The sequence below is a fragment of the Bactrocera oleae genome, chromosome 2 (assembly GCF_042242935.1).
Source record: "Bactrocera oleae isolate idBacOlea1 chromosome 2, idBacOlea1, whole genome shotgun sequence".
NCBI lineage: Eukaryota > Metazoa > Arthropoda > Insecta > Diptera > Tephritidae > Bactrocera > Bactrocera oleae.
The window spans coordinates 92,567,453-92,582,375 of NC_091536.1; the positions used below are offsets into that span (position 1 = coordinate 92,567,453).

Here is a 14,923-nt window from a genome sequence, read left to right on the forward strand (position 1 = left end):
ATAGAGAGATAGTAGAGGATTTCAACAACGCTTATGGATCGACTCAACCATTTTAGTTAGACTCGTACCAAAAGACCTGAATGCGTCGTCGTATTCTAGCGTGATTGTGACTAACTTGGATTGCCACACTCGAAACGAGAGTCCTCGGTTAGCCAGCATATTCGCAAAATTTGGCTCTCTGTGTTCGACGAGTCCATTAAATCAAATCACTTGTTAAGTTAAAGCCAACAATTTTTAACGAAATTTTCACTGTATTACCATAATATTACATGACATCGTCTATAAGAGTTGGTATGGGCTGCGTTTACAGGTTTAGTTATACATAGTCGTATAGGGTCTACCAACAAGAACGACATGATGTTAAAATGAAATAAACACTCAAATTTGGTCAAAATGGTTTCTGTTTCTTTTTTGTTATGCATATATCTTTATGCCATTTATGATTTGAAGAAAATGTCAGCCAAATGGCCACCACGGCTCCGATTGCATATCTACACCCGTTTACGCCAATGGGCCAATCGATGACCCAGCATTTTGACTGGAATTTCGACATTGTGCACTGACTGCTTGCTGGCGTAAACCCTTGGTATAACGTACCCCCAGAGGAAATAATCTAGAGACATTAAATCAATTGATCTTGGTGGCCATTTCTCGCAATTAACGAGTCGCCAAACCTGCACACAATGTGTTCATGTTTAGACGTGAAACCTGAAGCGGAGCATCGGCCTTTCCATTCCAAAGCGAAACATGGCATGATGAAAAGGTAAATCTTGCTGAACACACTGACAACGTTTGACACAAATCCGTAAACAAGGATAGCCGCCACGATCTGTCAAAATCATGTCATCCCTATTTGTAGACGCTCCTAATTACTAAATTTCCGTTTTTTGTTTTTATTGGGATAATTTGAGTTCCTGGAATCACCGTCGGCCGTACGAAGGCTCTTGAAAAAGTTGATTTATAATAAGAGTGATATGACTTTATTTTTAACACGCTAATTTTCAAGGAAATTCAAATGCTTTTTATTTAATGTGAAGTACAATCGATACAATTAAATTCTGAATATAAAATCATTCAAATGACCTCCACGACTTCTTTTGCAGGAACAAATTCGATGAACCCAATTTTAGAATACTTTTTCCACTAAATCAAGTCACAATTTCTTGAAATTATCGAATCTCCAAACTTTCTCGCAATAATTCGGTTGTTGCACGTGCTATGTGGCACCTAGCTTCGTCTTGTTGGAACCAGATAATGTCAAGATCAACTTCTTCTAATTGCGGTCATAAAAAGTTGGTTGTCATCGATCTATACCGTTCACCACAGACAGTAACGATAATGGTTGTTCATGAATAATTTGTGGATTTTCTTCGCACCAATTCGAAAGTTTTGTTTATTTAATCCACCACACAGCCTCTTCGGAGATGAATTTCTTAAAAAAAAAATCGTTATCGTTTTCAAGTTATTCCAAGGCAAGGTCCAATGACTTCAGTTCTTGAGTGAGAACAATTTTTTTCGGTTGCAAGCTCAAATCCTTTTTCAAAATACGCCAGCTTGTGGTTTGAAACAGTCCCAATTCTTGACGCCGTCTTGGAATGGACAAATTGCGGTCTACAGTAACACTTATCTGAACGGCAGCAATATTTTCATTACTTGAGCACAGGTGGAGAATTATTACGACCATAAAATGACAAAAGCCCACGAAAAGTTCTAATTGGAGAGTGATTATTTTGATAATAAAATTGTATAATTTGTAAACCTTGTTCTTGTGTATATCTTTCCATGATGAAATTGTAAACATTACTAAATACAATGAAAAAGATGACAGATTTTGACATAATAAAAATGACCGAAACAACTCTTAGAAATCATATCATCCCCATTGAAAAACCCGATATAATACCTATGTATGGTAGTACATGCCAACTGAATTTTGGAAAATATGAAGCTAAATATGTGAAACCATAATAAACCAGCAATAATAATAAAATTGTTTATTAGCAGTTACACAGGTTGCCACAAGTATTCGAGTGCTTGTGAAAATCTCTAACCAAATCCAAATGTATGAGTATGTACCTTTGCATTTATGGTAGATAACTTTAACAAGACCTCTTCGTTGTAATTTCAACAAAGACATGCTACTGACACAAGCTTACATATTACACAATAACAACTAGAGGCTTTGAAAAAATATAATAATTAAGCAGAGCTGAAGGTGAGAGATGCATAGTGTGTGCGAAAAGTCTGTAATCTAACAATGCGGTTGTGATGACAAAATTGACATGTCCATTTTCAGCTTCTGCTACGTTGGCCAGCTGCTTAACTGTACACACTCACACATGTCTAAGTACAACTATTTAACAGTTTATTGTTCCATAATGTTTACAATGATAGTCCATGTTGTGGTCATATTACAATAACGATAAAGTTCAGGTGCTGACAATTTCGTAATATAATTTTGGTCTAATAAATCTTTTTAAAACCAAGAGCCAACTAAGTGACTTCAAACACACTTATGTAAGCACGTTGCTAATTTTACAAGCCAGTAGGTCGTGAAAATGTGAGCTCAACATGTTGGCAGTAGCCTCAAATATTGCATAACTTGAGGCGTTGTGGCTAACGTTAAGCCTGTTTAATATGACAATGTAGTTGAGTTGAGAACGAGCACTTAGCTGCAAATCTACTGCAGCCAATGTTATGTGTTTTTGTGGTTTGAAGATGTGCAAGGTAAACATTTATGCATAGGTAGGTAGTGTTATTGGAATCACCTCTTCGAGTATATTTCTGATATTAAAAAGCCGCTCATATATGTACATTAGAGTGGAGCGGAAAACAATTTTTTTTTTTTGCTTAGCCTGGGGATAAAATCTGTAGATTATAAAAAAATAAAATTTTTGGAAAAAATAAATAATTTTTTCTCCACCTAAGTTTTAAAGTAAGTGTCATGGTAAATTTTGGACAACCACCTAAGTTTTAAAGTAAGTGTCATGGTAAATTTTGGACAAAAAAAAAAATAATAATAATTTTTGGTTTAAACTCTTCACTTTTATATAAAATATACCGAATTTGACGGTTTTTGACTCAAAATTTATTTTAACGCTTAAGGAAAGCATGTGGTCATTTAAGACTTTTTTTAAAACTCCAATAATGACCAATCACAATGGGCCTCCTAAAGGCCTAAGTGTGTCGAATGACAGCCACTTTACCTACCTACCAATAATGACCACAAAAAAAAATTATTAATTGGCCAGAAAGTGGACTCTCCACAGCTTCTAGAACACTTATCAAATTTTAACTCGAAAATTTACTTTAAAACTGAGGTGTTAAAAAAAATTATTTAAAATCTACTGATTTTACCCCCAGGCTAAGCAAAAAAAAAAAATTTTTTTCGCTCCACCCTAATATATATCAGTCATTCAAAGTAATGGAATAAGAAAATGGCAATCTTTCCTTATCATAAATATACTTAGAAGCTGAATACTGGCTCGATCAGTTGTGTGCCAGCTATTATAACATTGTCTTGGACAATATCTATGCCAAAGGTCGTGAAAATATCTCGTCCTAGTAGGGACTTCTTCATTTCTATACTGAAAAGTGAAATAACCAGATTGAATTTAAAATTGGGTTATGTGGGACGTAGGCGTGGCTGTTGTCCGATTTCGCCCACTTTCACAATGTAACATAAGGATATTGAAATAAATTTTGATATTGTAATAGTAGTTCCTGAGATATAAAATTCATCTAAAAGTGGGCGGTGCCACGATTTTCACCATGCATCGTACACAACCGTTTCAGACTATATTGGGTGTGAAATTTAATACTCCCTTAAGACAGACAGTCGCTCTGAATTCAACTCATCTCGTTATGGTGATCATTAATATATCTTGTCTCGCAATCCTGATCATTTATATATACATAACTCCATATCTAACTCGATTAGTTTTAGGTGGTACAAACAACGGTTAGATGAACAAAACTATGAAGCAACATGTTGCAAGAGTATGAAAATTATAGAACTAATTGTTATTGTACAATATTACTATCAAATTTAAGGTATCGGCGTCAGAGTATGGTCCGACACGATTTCATCTATTTATAACAATAAACGTAAATACATACAAGAAAATACTACCAATCAATTTCATTAAGGTAATCTATTCCTCATATAATTATAATATTTATACCCCCTATCGCTATTCATATTTGTAGAAACGTTAAGGAAGTATTTGAAATTAAATTTTTCAGTCATAGATTATTTAAAATGGAGTATCCTGATATCATAAACAATATAAATAGATATGCGGTATCGGTTTTATAGCTCCCGAAGATCTTGCTTAGTCCAAACTCACAAATTATTATTTCATAAACTTTTATAAAAATAAAAAAAAACTATAGTAATACTATTTTGTGCTACTATTTTTAGTTTTGGAAATAACAAATATTACGAAATTAAGTTTTATATTATTCACCCAAACTTTTATTGAAAGGAAAATGAGCAACAACAAAGCCACTATTGGACCACCGACAACAGGAAACATTAAATGTTTTCGAACTACACACACCTACATACACATATGCATATATGTACATGTACGAGTATGTATGCAAGCACATAAATATTTCTTACCACAAATCAAGCAGCGTAAGGACGCTTGTGGACGTGTGTGTTAAATAAGCAAAAAACCATATCCAAATATATTTCCGCCTTGCGTTGGGCTTCGTTTTTTAATAACATCCTGCGCTTTCTCACTCGCATGCCCTGAATATGTGTGCGTTCGTTAGGGATTTTCTCAAATTTAACCGAAACCTTCCCAAGATCCGGGCTTTTCTTTTTAAGGCTCAACGCAGAAGTACAATGAAATTAAAACCCATACACATATTCAACTAGCAGACCAACAACAAAACATGGTACGCACGGATGCCTATGCAGCCCAACAAAGTTTCGTGTGACACCCAAAAAGTTGTGTAAGGAATTTGATACTTTTCCACGCACAAAGAGAAGGATCACTGGAATTACTTATGTTGTTTGGTGGTGTAGTTTATTGGGTTTTCCTTAACCGATGGGCATTGAATGCTTTGGTGTGCGATAATTGCTTTCATATTTATGTGCTCCTTGAGAAAAAGGCAACAGCAATCCTTTAGTATTATACACAATGTCAACATCATAAATACACACATATGAATATAGTGTGTGTATATCCAAAAATGTATCTTCCTAGACTCGCAAAGTAGCCTAAATTTAATGTTTGAATAGGTGTACTGTTCTTTGATATTTCCCTAGAAGCTAAATATTTTACAAGTTTTAGTTCTAGCCTACTAATCCTGCTATATTTAAGCTGTTGCATATTTTGCGACTAGTCCTACAGAAAGTATTGCCGTTTTCTTCATAATCGGGCCTTAATTAGTCTTAAAGAGCACACCTATCTCAAATAGTTTTTGAGTTACATGCTTCTAGAGTGTAGCCGCTCAGTTCCATCAGCTTTCTCTGTTTATCTTTAAACGCGAGACAAATGATCCGGTCACTATAAAAATGTTTCAGTATGTTCTGTATATAGTTCTCTATACAATAACTTGCCAGTTTTTTGATCTAATCAAAAATTGAATCTTGGTAGGCCAAAAACGACTAAAATGTTGGGTTAAATTCAAGTTTTTCTTTCAAAAGCTGAAAGTGGAACGGGGGCGAAGAAGGTTCAGATCTGCCTGAACCCAGCACTCCGTGCGATAACAGGATGAGTCTCGATGTTACCAATCGTACACCTACATAAGTATGTACATAGTGAGGCCTGCATGGTTTTGGTTAAGGAAAATTTCGTGCTAATGCAACTCACATCTGCTTGAAGCGGAGTCGCCTCTTAGAAGCATCAAGAGATCATTCCTTGATTACGTCGAATGTACGTCGTCCACAGTAGTTCCTTTAACTTGTTTACCGACTCCCTCCCAGTGAATGTCGTATTTTGAGTCAAAAACAACTCATCCTGCGTGCAATGGATCCACGAAAGGGTATACAAGTAGATAACCACTACAACGACAAAATCACACAACAAATTGATGTCAATTCTCAAATATGCTAGTGGCCAAGAATTCATATCTCCTACTATCGAGGTAACATTTCTGTTTTGTGTTGAACTGTTTTAACAACAATCAATAGCAATTCCCTCTGTTAATTATTGAACATGTGACCAAGTACAAATAGTTTTCAAAAGAAAAGGAAATCAAACATTTTGTTATCATTCTGAACACCCTGTAACAGAAGAAATTTTGGCGCAATTGTGAATGGCTCAGAATGATAATATTGTTTACATCGGAAACATCTGAGGCGCTCTCAAATCAGCTGGTCAACTACCAAGTGCACCAGTCATGTATAATTGGCTATGAACTTAAGGAATGTTAATAAATTTATTAATAATGAAAGCTCAGTGGGTTAGTCGTCAAACAAAAGCATTACAAGCAATCAGTCTACTACGTAACGCAAGATTATTACAACAAAGCACGTTATGTCAAAAGCTGAGCACAGATGCTGGTAACGCCGTTAAGCCGCTAAACCCACGGCAAACATTTCTAGCAAAAGTAGCAGCGGGACCAGGGCTGCAGGAATTTTTCAACGTCAAGCGAGTGCCCACACATACCGACGATGATAAAAAAGAGGAGTTTCAAGTGCCCTACTTAATACCGGAAAACTACAGTGGTCAAGGGCGCAAAGTATTTTTTGAAGTTTACGGTTGTCAAATGAACACCAATGATACCGAAGTGGTATGGGCTGTTCTGCAGCAAAACGGATACCAGCGTTGCCAGGAGGCGCAACTGGCTGATGTTATTATCTTGGTGACCTGCGCTATACGTGATGGTGCCGAACAGAAAATCTGGAATCGCCTAAAACACTTGCATGCCATGAAGGAGCGACGTTCGCCACGTATTGGACCCTTGCAAATTACTGTTTTAGGATGCATGGCTGAACGTCTTAAAGAGCGTTTACTTGAACGGGAGAAATGTGTTGATGTAATTGCTGGACCAGATAGCTACAAAGATCTTCCACGCTTACTGGCGGTGTCGCGACATTATCAACAATCTGCTATTAATGTGCTACTCTCACTGGATGAGACATATGCCGATGTGATGCCAGTACGACTAAATGCCGAATCGCCAACTGCCTTCGTTTCGATAATGCGTGGCTGTGACAATATGTGTTCTTACTGTATTGTTCCGTTTACACGTGGCCGTGAACGTTCACGCCCAATCGAGTCAATAGTACAAGAAGTCCAAGCATTGCGAGATAGTGGCGTTAAAGAAGTCACATTGCTAGGTCAAAATGTCAATAGCTATCGGGATATAAATACAGCTACTGATATTAAAGAGGAATTGGCAAATAACAAAATAGCACCTGGTTTCAGCACGGTATATAAGCCAAAGATTGGAGGAATGCGCTTTGATGAATTACTGCGCCAAGTAGCTGAAGTAGCGCCTGAAATGCGCATACGTTTCACTTCGCCACATCCCAAAGACTTTTCCGAAGACGTGTTACGGGTGATACGTGATTATCCGAATGTTTGTAAAAATTTACATTTGCCTGCACAGTCGGGGAATGATGCTGTATTGGATCGAATGCGACGCGGTTACACAAGAAATGCGTATCTAAAGTTGGTTGACACAATTCGAACTATCCTGCCAAATGTTGGTCTCTCCAGCGATTTTATTTGTGGGTTTTGTGGAGAGACTGAGGATGAATTCAAAGATACATTAACCCTTATGAAACTAGTCCGCTATAATGTAGCTTTCCTATTCGCATATAGCATGCGTGAACGGACGACTGCACATCGACGTTACAAAGACGATGTTCCAGCTGCCGTTAAAATAGAGCGATTACAACGAATGGTTCAGGTGTTTCGTGAAGAAGCTACCAATTTGCACAAACTTTTCGTTGGGCGTGAGGAGCTGATACTTATAGAGGGGAAAAGCAAGAGATCAAACGAATGCTGGTTCGGGCGAAATAATGCTAACATCAAAGTCATTGTACCAAGCATGATGCTTACCGACGATACAGGAGTCAAAAGAGAAATTACCATAGGAGATTTTGTTGTAACTAAGATCAACGAATCTAATTCTCAGGTGCTTAAAGGCAGACCACTCTACATTAGCTCAATCGGACAGTTTGATTCAAAGAGCTCTTAATATAAATAAAAATTTAATCTGTTAAATAGTTTTAAATTTACCTTTTTTAATTTGTGTTAGTTATTCTATAAATCCATTTGTTCTGATTTCAATACTGGCTCGGCTTCTGTATTGCGTTTTTTACTATCAGCGGTAAGCAATGATTTATTATGGAAATTCGAAATAATTCGCCGGTAAAAATTAAATATTATCTGACTTGCTGCACGACTCATGCATTCTGCATCATTAAATTGAGCCATACGAAAACGACCACTTGTGTGAACTGTTACTAAATTCTTATCCAAACTATCGAAAACAAATACAAAACTAGCTCGTTTCCCTATCGCTTCACAATGGTCAGGGTCGAGTACTACATTGTCATCTTTGTTCACTATGCAATTTACCGCAGCGATAGTGAACTTCATCGGCACACCACCAATCAGCAAAGCCAAGCAAGCACCGTTTATTGCACAAGCTTCAATCTAGAATTTAATATATGTAATAATAAATTTAGTTATTGACCAATTTTCTTACACCACATCGATCATCCAATTCCTGTATTTGTATAGAAATAGTTGTCCGTGGATGAAGCATAGTAAGTAAAGCTGACTCACATGTATCACGTATAACGTTCTCTCTTAATTTATCTTCAATCGTTGGGATGCCTGCTTTGGGACGATAAATGCACTCCACATGCGCCTTTTCTATATTAAGGTTCTGAGATTTTACTTCCACTGGACCAAGCATTGAAGTAAGTACACAGGTCCCTCCTTCATTAACGGTATTTTAAATAAAAAAATGTAATTAATTAAGTTATATGACACACAAACCTTGCGTGAACAAAGCGGAACCATCAGAACGCGTGAGTGGATTTAGTTCACAATTTATTGGACGCAACTTCAGATCATGTGGCAAACCATTACTTCCTTGTGGGTCCATGGTTATAGTTTCTGTGGTTGTAACCATTTCCTTATTTATTCACAAAATAAACTTTTATTTAAACTTAAAATTGTAAAGTTAACAAATATGTAAATATCTTTAGCGATACAGCACGAGCCATGTGCTTCTTCATTCTTTCTTGATCGATCAAAATCATTGCTTATACCAAATTTATCTGATATCGTCTGGGAATAAATAAAATAAAATAAAATATTATATATAAATATAAATGTATATATTTATATAAATATAAAAGTATCTATTTTACATTCCACATGTAAATGCACCAGTTTCTACAACACACGGCTCTATTGTAACGTACACTATGAATGATTATTATTGTTTATTGGGGCATATGAAAGCAACTTTATCATTTATCGGCTGCCATTAAAACTAAATCAAATTTAATATGTGTCGTAAGTAAATATAAATGTATATATTTTACATTCCTCATATAGATGCACCAGTTTGATTCTATTGCATCGAAAAGGACTCGGATTTCTACCCATCTTATGAATGACTACTCGGTAGTCTTTCTCCAAATTATTTAAGTATTTTTCTGTCGTTATAACAACAGAAAACATAAATTATGTATATTCTACGACAAAATCAGTGAAAAGTTATTATTATAATAATATATAAATATACAAATATATATTATTATATTAGAATGTAGTATACCATATTTTTTGATGAAGTAGTGCACCAAATTCTTTGAATACCATTTATTCAAAGTCACCATGAATGGTCTTGAGGAAAGAAGAAGAAATTGCGAATTAATTTGTAAACCCATTTACTATTTGTTTATGATCGAATGTTGATTAAAAATTAAGTGAACTCAAAATGCTATCTGCACAACAGATTATTTAGTTTTGTTGTAATATTTAGTGTCAATTAAAGTGTTTTTGGCAAGAAAATGACAGATCCTTGGCTAGTTCAAAACTCAGGCCAACAGAATAATTCGGTTGAGAACAGTACAACGGAAAACGGTGTGCATCAGCAGCTAGGTGAGGAAAAGCTTGAACAAGCGCCTTTGGAATTTGAGGATAACTTCGCACCTACTCCTAGCGACAAACCGTCGACATCAACAACGATTGACGGTAGCAATAGCCCTGCACATTGTCTTGAACCTTTGCCCGATTCTGACAATTACTTACGTGGACTCGGTATGTTAAAACAATAAAAAAAAGCCAGCGGTATTTTTAACGTAAAATTTTTAATCGAATTTTTTAATTGTTTTTTATTTGTTTTGTTTTTATTGTATGTTCATTATAGAGAAGAAATTGCAGAAAATCAAAAAAGGTGCTAATTTAGTGGAAGCGCTATCTGAGAAACGTAACGACTGTCTTCGTCAACTACTGAATAGTGGTGACGCCGATAACAACAATGAAGTGTTAGCTTTGGATCAACCTTTGAACAACATTGAATTCTATAGACATCTTCAACCAGTGCAGGCTTTATCTGTTGGTGAACTGGTCCATATTGTCAAACACGATCAGTTACAACAGGATCAAGCGCCAAATACCTCCGACCAGCACCAAGAATTGGATGAAGAGGACAAAAAAGAAATAAAATAGTATTAGAAAGTAAATTAAAAATGAACACTCCATTCGGCGAAGTTTTTCTTTTTCTAACCGATTTGGCTTGGAAAAGTCGCGTAACTATACCGATGCTTGTGACAACAGTCTTTCTCATTATGGATATCCGTTTGCAAATAGAAATAAATATACAAACCGGGCAGGTGATACACCAATTAAATTTTTGAAATATAATTTAGTATCTTCAAATGCATTTTCAGGCGGCTGCGGATATAGATGATCTTGATGATGACTATGATGATGATGATGATGACGACGATGACGATTCAGATGATTATATTAGTGATGGCTCGAGTGATGAAGATGAGAATGCAAATATGTTTATGGGATTTGCACATGAGCACAATCAGGATAATAATAGCACTGCTAATCGCTGGAGACGTTCCTTAGGCTTGAGTTAGTTTTTGTTTATGTAATAAATGTGTAAAATTTACTATATTTATCAATATTAGATTTCATTATATGGAAAAATATTAACACCTTTACCTATTATCTTCATAAATATATTATTAAATAATACACTTATAAATTAAAATTTTTTACATTTATGTTGCTTAAACTCCACAATTATTATAACTAATAAAATTTAAATAATCAAAATTATACGAAATGTAATTTTGCACTCATCATTATTATTTTTCTTTTTTTTTTAATAAAAAACTGCTATAATTACATATAAAGCTTAATCAATTCGTCACTAACAGCCGATGGAGTAAGAATACCCAGATCAGTAAACAGCAATGTTATATAAGCTGGTGGTGTGTAATCTACTTGAGGATGCACTTTAGATACATCTACCAAATGCTTACGGGAATACTGAAAAATTGATAAATAAAATAGTTACAAGGCTAATATTTTTTGTATATGTATATACCTTATATTCGTCGGGTAAATCGCGTTGGTTTAGTGGATAAAGTCGTGTGAATTTGAAGCTTTCCGCCAAAACATAAAAAGGCTTCTTCATCTCACGCGCGCACAGGCCCATGGTAAAAGTACCGATTCGATTTATTATGCCGCCGCTTTCAACTACAGCTTCTGCACCAACCATAACAAAATCCACCGATTCCATTACGTATCCTGTTGCCGAATCCAAAATTAATGTGCTGCTTATTCCAGCTTTCTCCAGATCTGACACCATTTGAGCCCTGAAAAAAAGTAATCGATATTAACTAGTATCTTTTTCACAGAATATAATACTTACCCTGAATTATCTGGGCCACCTTGTGTCACATAGACGTGAAATTCTTTGTTTTTTGCTGCACTTATGAGCGCCTTTAGCACAACACGCGAACGCGAATGGGTCAACACCCGGCAGCCATCGGTGACAAATTTCTTGGCCTGTTGGGCGATTACATTGCGCGAGTTTAAGAGCTTTGCAAGAAAGATCTTGCCACGGTGCAACATAATTTGTCGACATTCTTCCATGTGCTTATCATCCAAACTAAGTGTAATGAAACGACAAAATAGCTCACCTCCAGACACCACAGCTGCTATGGATAAATCTGTGTTGCGCATTACTGCCACTGCATCCCGCATTGTGGTGTGTAAAATATGAATGGTATCAACTGAAAAAATATATATTTATATTTCTATTATTTGTAAAATATGAACTAAATACTTACATTGTTTTTTCTCGAGTATCATTAGCAGAGTTTTGATTGCGGCTATTCCGGAGGATAGGTCTCTATCCTGCTCCAACAGTTTAAGAAAATAATTGCGCACGTCCGCTATATTTATTAAAGTATATTGCTGTATATGTTCAGATAAGTTATTATTTATAGGCTTACCTGCATCATCGATTTTTTGATCATCGGTTAATGGCATTTTTTAACTAAATTTCAAAGTAATAGACACAAAATAAGAATGTAAACCTTATGTTAAATTTCACACAATTTTTTTGACGTTGCGAATAGATATCGTAATTTCGTAAAATGAAACTACTCATTGTTGTAAGAATATCGATAACTGATTAGTGCAATAAGTTTTTGTACGCTACGTACTGAGAACTTGGAGATTATAATTATTTTGACCTTAGCATATGGAAGAAATATTATAAAGAGCATTATCAGAAAATTTGTTCAAATGCTAATATAAATACAACTTTTTATTTTGGATATACGAAATAAAAAATAAATGGATGATTGAAATTTAAGAAATAATTTTTAAAAAATTTAAGATATAATTTTAAAAAAATTTAACATTCTGGATCCTTCGGACCTTATATATACCCCAAAGGAATGTTGTAATAAACCATTTTTTTATTTTTGTCGTTCAAGACTAATCACACTATTTGACGTGATTACGTATATCGAAAGATCAAAGAATTGCACACAAAGAAAACAAGGCAAATGTCAAACCTAAAGGTAAATAAATTATCAATATACATATGTTTTTTATTTGTTCTTATATTATAGTTTATTTTTATTTTAATAGGCGAAAATGGAGCGAACAACTATTGATAGTTATATATATGGAACAAGTACACATTCTCCAGTAAAGTCCGAACAATCGAAAAACGCTAAACTAGATTCATCTGATGTATATATTGAAAGCAATAAAATTTTTCCTTCTTCAAAATGGGTAAAATTGAATGTTGGAGGAAAGGTGTATGTAACTACATTGTGTACGTTAGTTAGTAAGGAGCCGGATAGTATGTTGGCACGTATGTTCTCTCAGGATGGGATGTTACCTAGTGAACAAGATGAACAAGGTGCCTATCTCATTGATCGTAGCCCTCACTACTTTGAACCAATTATCAACTACTTGCGGCATGGGCAACTTATTGTGGACGCTAACGTGAGTCTAGAGGGTGTTTTGGAGGAAGCTAGATTCTTCGGTATATACTCCCTTATTACTCAGTTAGAGCCACAACTTCTACAAATTAATAGATCAATAGACGATATACCACTCACTCGACGGGACGTTATTAAAGCTTTGATACAAACTCCGCATGCTAGTGAGTTACGTTTTCAAGGTGTAAATCTTGCTGGTGCTGACTTGCGTAAGCTTGATTTTCGCAACATAAATTTTAAGGTGAGTAACGTATTTATTGTTACTTTTAAATAAACGTTGCTTATATTGGTATATTTGATCAATAACATATGTATACTTTCAGTATGCTTGCATGCAAAGGTGTAATTTATCGCATGCCAATTTGACATATTGCTGCTTGGAGCGAACGGACTTAGCCTATGCAAACTTGGAATGCTCACAGCTGGTGTCAGTTAAGGGTTTGTGTGCCAATTTGGAAGGTGCCAACTTGCGTGGTTGTAATTTTGAAGATCCGACCGGTGTACGTACTAATCTAGAAGGGGTTAATTTAAAAGGTGCATGCCTGGAAAGTAGTAATATGGCAGGAATAAATTTGCGAGTAGCCAATTTAAAAGATGCCAACATGAAGAACTGTAATTTGCGGTCTGCAGTACTCGCCGGAGCAGATTTGGAACGTTGTAACTTGTCTGGTAGTGATTTGCAAGAGGCCAACCTACGAGGTGCTAATTTAAAAGACGCCGAATTGACTCTCATGGTTACGCCACTACATATGGCACAGGCCATTCGATGAGGGGTAGCTACATTGAATGTTAAAATTCCCTACCTTAAATTTCCTGTGATTTAAAACTCTATCGATTTCCTGCTTGTGCTTAATTCTTGGTTTTAAGAGAGAAACGTACATACACCTCTACGTATTTATTGCGGTTAAGTTAAGGGTCGTAACAGTGATAGTCTATAATAATATAGAAAATAAGACTTTCCAATTTTAATCTAGGCTGCGTTTTTCATATGTAAAAACGTATTTATATAAATAAATGAGTAGATCGCAGTTAATAAGAAGTTTGCATACTATCATGTAGACTGACATGCAAGTAAAAGTCATAAACATTTGTAATTATTCTTATTTGATTATATAAATAATTGACTTTGAGACAGAGACTTTTTATAATGTTGTTTATGTTTAAAGTTGAACAAAATACTATAAAATAATTTAAAATAAAATGGTGCCGTAAACTATCAAGCGATGAAGCTCACATAATTTCACCATTTTTATTTATTTACTTTTGACCAACCCTGTAGTATAAAATGGTATGAATTGGCTGCACTTTGTTTATAATTTAGCGCTTTCCTTCAAACGCATGGTATTAGGAACTCTACGGTTTCATAGTTATCGTGCTTTCGCATTCGCACTTGTGTTGATTTTACTTTATTGAGGGGAGATTCTATCAAGAACTCTCCCGTTTGGTATT

The 14,923-nt window shown here is 35.3% G+C and overlaps 6 protein-coding genes across 6 annotated transcripts; 4 read left to right on the forward strand and 2 right to left on the reverse strand.

The window, feature by feature from the left end:
- Positions 1 to 6,292: 6,292 nt before the first annotated feature.
- On the forward strand, positions 6,293 to 8,202 carry LOC106623540 (CDK5RAP1-like protein). The gene has a single exon (XM_014243087.3). It carries the CDS (start codon positions 6,385 to 6,387, stop codon positions 8,164 to 8,166), a length of 1,782 nt encoding a protein of 593 aa, XP_014098562.2. The 5' UTR covers positions 6,293 to 6,384; the 3' UTR covers positions 8,167 to 8,202.
- Positions 8,193 to 9,230, reverse strand: Rrp46 (exosome complex component Rrp46). The gene is made up of 3 exons (XM_014243088.3): positions 8,976 to 9,230; positions 8,680 to 8,915; positions 8,193 to 8,627 (listed from the first exon to the last, which is right to left on the reverse strand). Exons 1-3 carry the CDS (start codon positions 9,109 to 9,111, stop codon positions 8,232 to 8,234), a joined length of 768 nt encoding a protein of 255 aa, XP_014098563.2. The 5' UTR covers positions 9,112 to 9,230; the 3' UTR covers positions 8,193 to 8,231.
- Positions 9,231 to 9,848: 618 nt separating this feature from the next.
- LOC106623535 (coiled-coil domain-containing protein 32) lies at positions 9,849 to 10,661 on the forward strand. Its single transcript, XM_014243083.3, has 2 exons — positions 9,849 to 10,250; positions 10,360 to 10,661. Exons 1-2 carry the CDS (start codon positions 10,001 to 10,003, stop codon positions 10,659 to 10,661), a joined length of 552 nt encoding a protein of 183 aa, XP_014098558.1. The 5' UTR covers positions 9,849 to 10,000.
- LOC138855857 (SET and MYND domain-containing protein DDB_G0292140) lies at positions 10,658 to 11,329 on the forward strand. The gene is made up of 2 exons (XM_070106003.1): positions 10,658 to 10,825; positions 10,883 to 11,329. The coding sequence occupies exons 1-2, from the start codon at positions 10,682 to 10,684 to the stop codon at positions 11,081 to 11,083; spliced, it is 345 nt and encodes a 114-aa protein (XP_069962104.1). The 5' UTR covers positions 10,658 to 10,681; the 3' UTR covers positions 11,084 to 11,329.
- eIF2Balpha (eukaryotic translation initiation factor 2B subunit alpha) lies at positions 11,295 to 12,627 on the reverse strand. Its single transcript, XM_014243082.3, has 5 exons — positions 12,470 to 12,627; positions 12,305 to 12,409; positions 11,884 to 12,247; positions 11,557 to 11,827; positions 11,295 to 11,498 (listed from the first exon to the last, which is right to left on the reverse strand). The coding sequence occupies exons 1-5, from the start codon at positions 12,504 to 12,506 to the stop codon at positions 11,352 to 11,354; spliced, it is 924 nt and encodes a 307-aa protein (XP_014098557.1). The 5' UTR covers positions 12,507 to 12,627; the 3' UTR covers positions 11,295 to 11,351.
- A 275-nt stretch (positions 12,628 to 12,902) lies between these two features.
- On the forward strand, positions 12,903 to 14,712 carry LOC106623537 (BTB/POZ domain-containing protein KCTD9). The gene is made up of 3 exons (XM_014243085.3): positions 12,903 to 13,045; positions 13,116 to 13,715; positions 13,798 to 14,712. The coding sequence occupies exons 1-3, from the start codon at positions 13,031 to 13,033 to the stop codon at positions 14,242 to 14,244; spliced, it is 1,062 nt and encodes a 353-aa protein (XP_014098560.1). The 5' UTR covers positions 12,903 to 13,030; the 3' UTR covers positions 14,245 to 14,712.
- The last annotated feature ends 211 nt before the right edge of the window (positions 14,713 to 14,923 follow it).